Source organism: Monodon monoceros, unplaced genomic scaffold (genome assembly GCF_005190385.1).
Source record: "Monodon monoceros isolate NGI ecotype Baffin Bay Population unplaced genomic scaffold, NGI_Narwhal_1 Super_Scaffold_22, whole genome shotgun sequence".
Classification (NCBI taxonomy): Eukaryota; Metazoa; Chordata; class Mammalia; order Artiodactyla; family Monodontidae; genus Monodon; species Monodon monoceros.
Window position 1 is genome coordinate 60,586,257 of NW_021703779.1, and position 11,693 is coordinate 60,597,949.

The 11,693-nt window shown below is 38.5% G+C and overlaps 1 protein-coding gene across 1 annotated transcript; it reads left to right on the forward strand.

Moving 5' to 3' along the window:
* The first annotated feature begins 2,397 nt into the window (after positions 1 to 2,397).
* LOC114906355 (reactive oxygen species modulator 1) lies at positions 2,398 to 2,754 on the forward strand. The gene has a single exon (XM_029241124.1). The coding sequence runs from the start codon at positions 2,441 to 2,443 to the stop codon at positions 2,678 to 2,680; it is 240 nt and encodes a 79-aa protein (XP_029096957.1). The 5' UTR covers positions 2,398 to 2,440; the 3' UTR covers positions 2,681 to 2,754.
* Positions 2,755 to 11,693: the final 8,939 nt, after the last annotated feature.

The window sequence follows — 11,693 nt, forward strand, 5'->3', positions numbered from 1 at the left end:
CTCAGATTCCCTGATCAACTTACTGTCAGCAATCGATGAACCAGCACAGCCTTCTCCTCACTTTCTCACATTGCTGGGAGACGGTGAGGCAGAATGGAAAGAGCACAGTTTAAATCTATCTCTGTGTGCCCTTGAGCAAATGGCTTAATCTCTCTGAACCACAGATGCCTTATCTGGAAAATAGGGATAACCATACTTACTTCTCAGTTTGTTGTAAGAATTAGAGATGATGTATCAAATGCATAGAACATAGTGACTCAGTCAATGAATTAGTGCTCCAATTCCCTCCTGACCACTTCTGGCTACTTCCTTCTGAAACTTATTTTTTTTCAACAGCTTTATTGAGGAATAATTGACAAACAATAAATGGCATATATTTAAAGTATACAGTTTGACAAATTTTGATGTGCGTATACACCCAATGCAAACATCATCACAACTAAGATAGTGAAATTCCATCAGCCCCAAGTTTCCTCATGTCTCATTGTAACCCCTCACTCCAGCTCCTCCCCCTGCACTCCCAGGCAACTGCTGATCTGCTTTCTGTCACTATTGATTAATTTGCATTTTCTAGAATTTTGCATAAATGGAAATCTTCTAGTCTGTACTCTATTTTTTTTGTCTAGCATCTTTTTTATTTATTATTATTATTTTTTTATTTTTTTGCCGTACGTGGGCCTCTCACTGTTGTGGCCTCTCCCGTTGCGGAGCACAGGCTCTGGATGCGCAGGTTCAGCGGCCATGGCTCACGGGCCCAGCCGCTCCGCGGCATGTGGGATCCTCCCAGACCGGGGCACGAATCCGTGTCCCCTGCATCGGCAGGTGGACTCTCAACCACTGTGCCACCAGGGAAGCCCTGTCTAGCATCTTTCACTCAGCATAATTATTTTGAAATTCATCCATGTTGTTGCATGCATCAATAGTTTATTCTTTTTATTGCTGAATAGTACCTCATTGTATATATCATATAGTACATTTATGTATATATACATATACACACGGATATATGTGTGTATACCACAATTAATTTATCCATTCACCTTTGGATAGACATTTGGGTTGTTCCCAGTTTGGGGCAATTACAGATAAAGCTGCTATGAACATTTCTATACAAGTCTTTTTATGAACAAATGTTTTTATTTCTCTTGGTAAATACCTACAAGTGGAATGGCTAGGTCATATGGTAGATGTATGTTTAACTTTTTGAAAAAATTGCCAAACGGTTTTCCAAAGAGGTTGTATTATTTTACATTCCCATTAACAGTGTTTCAGTTACTCCATATCCTCACCAACATATGTTAAGATCAGTCTTTAATTTATTTTTTTTATTGGGGTAAACTATACATAAGATTTACCACCTTGACCATTTTAAAATGTACTTTTAGGGGACTTCCCTGGTGGTCTAGTTGTTAAGACTCCATGCTTCTACTGCAGGGGGCATGGGTTTGATCTCTGGTCAGGGAACTAAGATCTCGCATGCTGCTCAGCGTGGTGAAAACATAAAAACAAACAAACAAAAATAAAATGTACATTTAAGTGGTATTAAATACATTCACATTGAAAAGATACATGCACCCCAATGTTCACAGCAGCACTGTTTACAATAGCCAAGACATGGAAGCAACCTAAATGTCCATCAACAGATGAATGGATAAAGAAGATGTGGTACATATAGACAATGTAATATTACTGACCTATAAAAAAAAGTATGAAATAATAGCATTTGCAGCAACATGGATGGACCTAGATAGAGATTATCATACTAAGTGCAGTAAGTCAGACAGAGAAAGTCAACTATCATATCATATCACTTATATGTGGAATCTAAAATATGATACAAATGAACTTATTTCTGAAACAGAAACAGACTCAGAGACATTAAAAAGAAACTTATGGTTACCAAAGGGGAAAAGTGGGAGGAGGGATAAATTAGGGGTTTGGGATTAGCAGATACAAACTACTATATATAAAATAGATAAACAACAAGGTCCTATTGTATAGCACAGGGAAATATATTCAAAATCTTGTAATAACCTATAATGGAAAAGAATATGAAAAGGAATATATATATATATATAACTGAATCACTTTACTGTACACCAGAAACTAACACAACATTGTAAATCAACTATACTTGAATAGGTTTTTTTAAAAAATACATTCACCATGTTGTGAAATCATCACCATTATTCATTTTCAGAACCTTTTCATCTTTCCAAACAGAAACTCTGTACCCCTTAAGCAGTAGTTCCCCTTTCCCCCCTTCTCCTAAACTCCTTGTAACCTCTATTCTACTTTCTCTATGTGAATCTGCCTATTCTAAGTATCTTATATAAGTGGAATCATAAAATATTTGTCCTTTTGTATCTGGCTTATTTCACTTAGCATAAAGTTTTCAAGGTTCGAGACGTAGAGCTGAGCGACTGAGGCCGCGAACAAGATGCCGGTGGCCGTGGGCCCCTATGGACAGTCACAGCCAAGCTGCTTCGACCGCGTGAAGATGGGCTTTGTGATGGGTTGCGCCGTGGGCATGGCAGCCGGGGCGCTCTTCGGCACCTTTTCCTGTCTCAGGATCGGAATGCGGGGTCGGGAGCTGATGGGCGGCATCGGGAAAACCATGATGCAGAGTGGCGGCACCTTTGGCACATTCATGGCCATTGGGATGGGCATCCGGTGCTAATCAGGGCAGTGGTTGCCCACAACATCCACCCCCTCCCATCATTCCCAGCCCATGTACTATAATAAAACAAGTCTGGGTATTCTGAAAAAAAAAAAAAGTTTTCAAGGTTCATCCGTATTGTAGCATGTTTCAGAATTTCACTGCTTTTTTTTTTTTACATCTTTATTGGAGTATAATTGCTTCACAATGGTGCGTTAGTTTCTGCTTTATAACAAAGTGAATCAGTTATACATATACACATGTTCCCATATCTCTTCCCTCTTGCGTCTCCCTCCCTCCCACCCTCCCTATCCCACATTCACCGCTTTTTAAGTCTGAATAATATTCCATTGCTTGTATACACTGCAGTTTGTCCATTCTCTGTTGATGGACACGGATTGTTTCCACCTTTTGGGTATTATGAATACTGTTGCAATAAACATTGGTGTACAAGTATCTGAGTTGCTTCTCTCATTTCTTTTGGGTCTATACCTAGAAGCAGAATTGCTGGATCATATGGTAATTCTATGTTTAAGTTTTTGAGGAACTGCCAAATTGTTTTCCATAATGGCATTTACACTCCCATCAGCAATGAACAAGAGTTCCATATTTCTCCACGTCTTCACCAACACTTGTTATTTTCCATTAAAAAAAATAATAGCCACCCTAATGGATGAGAAATTATACCTCATTGTGATTTTGATTTGCATTTCCGTAATGATTAGTGATGTTGAGCATCTTTTCATGTGTTTATTAGCCATTTGTATATCTTCTTGGAGAAATATCTATTCAAGTCCATTGCCTATTTCTGAATTGAGTTGTCTGTTTTTTAAAATTGTTGAGTTGTAGGAGTTCTTTAAATATTCTGGATACTAATTCCTTACCAGATATATGATTTGCAAATATTTTCTCCCATTCTGTGGGTTGTTTTTCACTGCCTGGAGTTCTTTGATCCACAAATGTTTTTATTTATTTTTTATTTTTATTTTTTTTGCGGTACGCGGACCTCTCACTGTTGTGGCCTCTCCCGTTGCGGAGCACAGGCTCTGGATGCGCATGTCCAGCGGCCATGGCTCACGGGCCCAGCCGCTCCGCGGCATGTGGGATCCTCCCGGACTGGGGCACGAACCCGCATCCCCTGCATCGGCAGGCGGACTCTCAACCACTGCGCCACCAGGGAAGCCCTGTGTTAACTTTTTAATATGAAACAAGATATGGATAGAGGTTCATTTTATTCTTATGGATATCCAATTGTTCCAGAACTATTTGTTGAAAAGATAATTCCCTTTGGTTACTTTTGGTTACTTCTTCATTAAACTTTAAAACAGTTCTTTCTTTTTTTTTTAACATCTTTATTGGAGTATAATTGCTTTACAATGGTGTGTTAGTTTCTGCCCTATAACAAAGTGAATCAGTTATGCATATACATACGTCCCCATATCTCTTCCCTCTTGCGTCTCTCTCCCTCCCATCCTCTCTATCCCACCCCTCCAGGTGGTCACAAAGCACCGAGCTGATCTCCCTGTGCTATGCGGCCGCTTCCCACCAGCTATCCACCTTACGTAAAACAGTTCTTTTTAATCACATAAGTCACAGATGAATATATTCTCCTTGTAAAATATAAAATCATTTTTGACCACTTTTATATCCAATCAGGCTTCCCCCAACACTCCCCACCAGGTAACAGCTCTAATGACATCAATTTGAAGTGTATCCTTCCAGGACTTTTTCTATGTATGGAGATAAATTTCTGTATATGTATATGTGTATATATATATGCAGTATTGTATGTTTAGATAGGATCATCCTATATGTATCATTCTGAATTTAGCTTTTTGGTGCATAAAAACACTTGTCACAGATCTTTCCATGTTAGAACATAGTGATTTACTTCATTTTTTTTAGCTGTTTCATAGGATTCCATAGTACCACTATACCTTCCTTTGTTTCACCATCGCCTCATTGATGAATATTTAGGTAGTTTTCATTTTTTTCTACTGCTACAAACAATGCTGTAGATGAGCATCCCTGAACCTGCTTTTGGCGCACATGTGTGTTTCCCTAGGTAGATATCGAGAAGGGGAATTTATGCAACAAATACATATATAACACTTACTGTATGCTAAGTTCTCTTCTAAATGCTTTACATATATGAATTCAGTTAATCCTCACAACAAGCCCATGTTTTTATCCTCGTTTTACAGATTAGGAAACCAAGGCACAGAGAGGTTAAACAATTTACCAAAGGTCACACAGCTGGTCAATAGCAGGGCCAGGATTTGAACTCAGATAGTTTGGTTCCAGAGTTCAGTTTGCTGGGTCATAGGGCATGGGTATTTTTAAAGACCTGCCAAATTGGCCTCCAAAGAGGCTGTATGAATTGCACGCCCATCAGCAGTGTATGAGAGTATTCATTTCCCTTCACCCTTACTAACACGTAAAACTTTAAAAATAGCATTTTTACTGATTATTAATAACAGTGTGTAACAACTAATATTTATTGAATATTTAATAGGTTCTAGCATTCTGCTAAGCACTCCATATGCTTTCTCTTCACCTCACTTTGCTTTAGTTTTCCTGATAGTATCCTCTCTGCTGATATGTATTAATTAGTATGTTTGTTTATTGCCTTTCTCTCCCCACTAGTGTCACCCCTATGAGGGCAAAGATTTTTGTCTGTCTTGTTCATTGCTTTCCTCAACACCTGGAACTAAGTATTTGTTGACTGACTGAATAAATGAATGAAAACAATTTTATGGGGACTTCCCTGGCAGTCCAGTGGTTAAGCCTCTACGTTTCCATTGCAGGGGGCCTGGGTTCATCCTTGGTCAGGGAACCAAGATCCTGCATGCAGTGCTGCACGGCCAAAAAAAAAAAAGTTTATATATGATTTTTTTGTGTGTATTTAACAAAACAGCTACTAATTTTTTAGGAAATAAATACTTATTAAGTGTTTGGGCCTAACAACAACAACAACAAAACCCAAACCATTTTATGAACGTGGAAATCAAGGCTCAAAGAGATTAAGTAACTCACCCAAACTTCCACTAGCTCACGGTGGAGCTGTAATTAGAAGCCAGTCTAATTCCAGTGTTTGTCTGTGCTCTTGTTTAGCCTCCCGGAATCTGTTTTCCGGGAGGAAATTATGTTATTTCATGGATGTTATATACATGGAATCATGCAGTATGTATCCTTTAGAGATTGGCTGTATTTCATTCAGCATAATTTCCTTGATGTTCATCCAAGTTGTTCATTCCCTTTTATTGCTGAATAGTATTCCATGGTATGGATGTACCACTGTTTGTTTAACCCAGGGAAGCATATCTGAGTGGTTTCCAGTTTGGGGCTTTTAGGAATAAAGCTGCTACAAACATTTGTGTACAGGTTTTTGTGTGGACATAAGTTTTCATATCTCTGAGACAAATGTCCAAGACTGCAAGTGCTAGGTTGTATGGTAAGGGCATGTTTACTTTGATTAAAACTGCCACATTCGGGACTTCACTGTTGGCGCACTGGTTAAGAATCCACCGGCCAATGCAGGGGACACAAGTTCGAGCCCTGGTCCAGTAACTAAGCCCGTGCACCACAACTACTGAGCCTGTGCTCTAGAGCCTGCAAGCCACAACTACTGAGCCCATGTGCCACAACTACTGAAGCCTGGGTGCCTAGAGCCTGTGCTCCTCAACAAGAAAAGCCACCACAATGAGAAGCCCGTGCACTGCAACAAAGAGTAGCCCCTGCTCACTGCAACTAGAGGAAGCCCATGCACAGCAACGAAGACCCAACACAGCCAAAAATAAATAAATTAATTAAAAAAACCCCAAAACCTGCCATATTCTATGTCACAGTGGTTGTACCAGTTAACATTCCCACCAACAATGTGTGAGTGATCCAGTTTCTCTGCATCCTTTTCAGCATCTGGGGTTGTCACTAATTTTTATTTTATTTTTTAAATAAATTTATTTATTTTACATTTGGCTGTGTTGGGTCTTCGTTGCTGTGTGCGGGCTTTCTCTAGTTGTGGTGAGTGGGGGCTACTCTTCATTGTAGTGTGCAGGCTTCTCACCGCCGTGGCTTCTCTTGTTGCAGAGCACCAGCTCTAGGCGCATAGCCTTCAGTAGTTGTGGCGCACGGGCTTAGCTGCTCCGTGGCATGTGGGGTCTTCCCGGACCAGGGCTCGAACCCGTGTCCCCTGCATTGGCAGGTGGACTCTTAACCACTGCGCCACCAGGGAAGCCCACTAATTTTTATTTTAACCATTCTGACAGGTGAGTAGTAATATCTCATTGTAGTTTTTTGAAAAAACATCTTAATTGGAGTATAATTGCTTTATAATGGTGTGTTAGTTTCTGCTGTATAACAAAGTGAGTCAGTTATACGTATACATATATCCCCATATCCCCTCCCTCTTGTGTCTCCCTCCCATCCTCCCTATCCCACCCCTCTAGGTGGTCACAAAGCACCAAGCTGATCTCCCTGTGCTATGCGGCTGCTTCCCACTGGACATCTATTTTACATTTGGTAGTGTATATATAAGTTTATGCCACTCTTTCACTTCGTCCCAGTTTACCCTTCCCCCTCCCCGTATCCTCAAGTCCATTCTCTTCGTCTGCGTCTTTATTCCTGTCCTGCTCCTCGGTTCGTGAGAACCATTATTTTTCTTTTTTAGATTCCACATATGTGTGTTAGCATACAGTATTTACTTTTCTCTTTCTGACTTACTTCACTCTGTATGACAGGCTCTAGGTCCATCCACCTCACTACAAATAACTCAATTTCGTCTCTTTTTATGGCTGAGTAATATTCCATTGTATATATGCGCCACATCTTCTTTATCCATTCATCTGTCGATGGACACTTAGGTTGCTTCCATGACCTGGCTATTGTAAATAGTGCTGCAATGAATATTGTGGTACATGTCTTTTTTTGAATTACAGTTTTCTCAGGGTATATGCCCAGTAGTGGGATTGCTGGGTCGTATGGTAGTTCTATTTTTAGTTTTTTAGGGAAACTCCATACTGTTCTCCATAGTGTCTGTATCAATTTGCATTCCACCAACAGTGCAAGAGGGTTCCATTTTGTCCACACCCTCTCCGGCATTTATTGTTTGTAGATTTTTTGATGATGGCCATTCTGACCGGTGTAAGGTGATACCTCATTGTAGTTTTGATTTGCATTTCTCTAATGATTTGTGATGTTGAGCATCCTTGTTTGTTTTGTTAGTTTTTGTTTTGTTGTGTTTGTTGGCAATCTGTATATCTTCTTTGGAGAAATGTCTGTTTAGGTCTTCTGCCCATTTTTGGATTGGGTTGTTTGGTTTTTTCATATTGAGCTACATGAGCTGCTTCTATATTTTGGAGATTAATCCTTTGTCCATTGATTCGTTTGCAAATATCTTCTCCCATTCTGAGGGTCGTCTTTTCGTCTTGTTTATGGTTTCCTTTGCTGTGCAAAAGCTTTTATGTTTCATTAGGTCCCACTTGTTTATTTTTGTTTTTATTTCCCTTATTCTAGGAGGTGGGTCAGAAATTCTAGGTGCTGTGATTTATGTCATAGAGTGTTCTGCCTGTGTTTTCCTCTAAGAGTTTTATAGTGTCCGGCCTTACATTTAGGTCTTTAATCCATTTTGAGTTTACTTTTGTGTATGGTGTTAGGGAGTGATCTAATCTCATACTTTTACATGTACCTGTCCAGTTTTCCCAGCAACAATTATTGACGGGGCTGTCCTTTCTCCACTGTACATTCCTGCCTCCTTTATCAAAGATAAGGTGACCATATGTGCGTGGGTTTATCTCTGGGCTTTCTATCCTGTTCCATTGATCTATATTTCTGTAGTTTTAATTTACATTTCCTTAATGGCTGATACTGAACATCTTTTCATGTGCTTATTTGCCATCTGTATACCCTCTTCAGTGAAATATCTGTGCAAGTCTTTTGCCCATTTTCTAATTGGATTGTTTGTTTTTTTATTGTCAAATTTGGGGGATTCTTTACATATGCTAATTTTGAGGGTGCTTTATGTAGCCTAGGTGCTAGTCATTTGTCAAAAGTGATTTAGAGGTATATTCTCCCAGTCTATAGCTTGTCTTTTCATCCTCTTCACATAGATTTCACAGAGCAAAAGTTTTTACTTTGGACAAGGTTGAAATTATCAATTTTTCCTTTTATGGATTGTGCTTTTGGTGTCAAGTAAGAATTCTTCACCTAACCTTAAATTTTGAGGATTATTTTCTATGTTTTTTTTCCTAAAATTGTGCAGTATGTTTTACAATCTAATCAGTTACCAACTTGAGTTCATTTTTGTATATGATATCCAATTGCTCCAGCAGCACTCTTTGAAAAGGCTATCCCTCCTCCTTTCAACTGCTTTTGCACCTTTGTCAAAAATCATTTGGTTATATTTGTGTGAGTCTATTTCTGGGTTCTCTATTCTGTTCTATTGATCTTTCTATGTGTCTCTCTTTCCACCAGTATCACACTGTCTTAATTACTGTAGCTATATAGTAAATCTTAACATCGATTAAAGTGATTCTTCCCACTTTCTTCTTCTTTAATTATTATTATTGTTGTTATTATTCTTTTGGCTGCACCGCGCGGCTTGTGGGATCCTAGCTCCCCAACCAGGGATCAAACCCGGGCCCTCGGCAGTGAAAGGGTGGAGTCCCAACCCCTGGACTGCCGGAGAATTCCCCACTTTATTCTTCTTTAACAAAATTGTTTTAGCCGCTCTAGTTCCTTTGCCTTTCTCTATAAATGTTGGAATAAGTATGAAAAAATACTACAAAAAAAACTTGCTGAGATTTTGATAGAAATTGCATGAAATTTGTAAACCTATTTAGGTCTTCTTTGATTTCTTTCACCAATATATTTTAATTTTCAGCATACAGATCCTGACCAGGTTTCATACATAGTAGATAGTAATTGTAAATGGTACTGTCACGCCCTAAATTTTGGCTTCCATGTGTTCATCGCTAATATATAAAAATGCAGTTGCCTTTTTTGTGTTGATCTTGTATCTTTTGAGCTTGCTGAACTCACTTATTAGTTCTAGGAGTGTTTTTGTAGATTGCTTGGGATTTTCTACATAGCCAATCATACCATTAGCAAATAGGGAAATTTTTTCTTTCTTTCTTTATTCCTTTCTCTTTTCTTTCTTTCCTTCTTTCTATCTGTATGCTTTTTATTTCTTTTTCTTGCTTAACTGCACTTGCACTTAACTGCACTTCCAGTGTTATGTTGAATAAGAACGATGAATGTATATCCTTGTCTTGTTCCTGATCTTAGAGAGAAATCATTTAGTTTTTCTCCATTAAGTATAATGCTAGCTGTAGGGTTTTTATGTTTTTTTATGAGATGCTCTTTATGAGGTTGGGAAAATTCTACTCTATTCCTAGTGTACTGAGAGGTAATTTTCTCTTTTTAAATCATGATTTGGTGTTGGATTTTGTCAAATGCTTTTTCTGCATTAACGGATATGGTCATATGTTTTTTCTTCTTTAGTCTGCTGATATGGTAAATTACATTGATTGAATTTTGAATGATAAACCAACCTTGCTTACCTGGAATAAGTCTCACTTGGTCATGGTGTATTATATTTTTAATATATTATTGGATTGGATTTGTTAAATTTTTGTTTAGAAATTTTGCAACTAAGTTCAGGAGAGATATTGGTCTGCAGTTTTCTTCTTGTGTGTGTTGTCCTTGTCTGGTTTTGGGATCATGGTAGTACTTGGGAGGTATTTCCTCCTCTTATTTTCTGGAAGACATTGTGCAAAATTGGTGTTAATTCTTCTTTGAATATTTCATAAAGTTGTTCAGTGAAAAAAATCTGGCTCTAGAGATTTCTTTTCCAGGAGCTCTTTAATTAATCAAATGCAATCTCTTTAGTGGTTATAGGACTATTAAGATTATCTATTTCATCTTGGTCAAGTTTTGGTAGCTTTGGGTTTTGAGGAATTAGTCCTTTTCTTCTACATTGAATTCATGAGCATGAAGTTGTTTGTAGTATTCCCTTATTATCCCTTTAATAGCTTCAGAATCAGTAGTGATAGCCCCTGTTTCATTCCTGATATTGGTAACTTATGTTTTCTCTCTTTGTATTTGTGTCAGTCTTGCTAGAGGTTTGTCAATTTTATTGATTTTTTTTCTGAAGAACTAGCTTTTTGTTTCATTGATTTTCTCCATTGTTTTTCCATTTTCAATTTCATTGATTTCTTCTCTTAACTATTATTTCCTTCTTTTGCTTGGTTTGGGTTTATTTTGCTCTACTTTTTCTTGGTTCTTGAGGTAAGAATAGACTATTGGTTTGAAACCTTCCCTCTTTTTCTAATGCAAGCATTTAGTGTTATAAATTTCCCTCTTGGCTTTAGCTACACTCCACAAATTTTTATTTTTTATATAAATTTATTTATTTATTTTATGGCTGTGTTGGGTCTTCGTTGCTGTACGCAGGCTTTCTCCAGTTGCGGCAAGTGGGGGCTACTCTTCGTTGCGGTGCATGGGCTTCTCATTGTGGTGGCTTCTCTTGTTGTGGAGCATGGGCTCTAGGCACACGGGCTTCAGTAGTTGTGGCATGCAGGCTCAGTAGTTGCGGTGCATGGGCTCAGTTGCTCTGCGGCATGTGGGACCTTCCCAGACCAGGGCTTGAACCCGTGTCCCCGGCATTGGCAGGTGGATTCTTAACCGCTGCACCACCAGGGAAGTCCCTCCACAAATCTTGATATGTCATATTCTCATTTTCATTCATCTCAATACATCTTTTAAAATTTTCCTTTGAGACTTCCTTTTTGACCCATAGATTATTTAGAAGTACGCTGTTTAGTTTCTATGTGTTTGGAGATTTTCTGTTATCTTTGTTATTGATTTCTAGATTGATTCCATTGTAGCTGGAGAACATACTCTGTATGATTTTGGTTCTTTCACATTTATTAAGATTTGTTTTATGACCCGGGATATGGCCTATCTTGGTCAATGTTCTGTGAATACTTGAAAAGAATATGTATTCTTCTGCTGTTGGATGGTGTTCTATAAATGT

Bases quoted from the DNA above. Each gene is read 5' to 3' on its own strand.
- LOC114906355 (XM_029241124.1), top strand. From the start codon at position 2,441: ATGCCGGTGGCCGTGGGCCCCTATGGACAGTCACAGCCAAGCTGCTTC.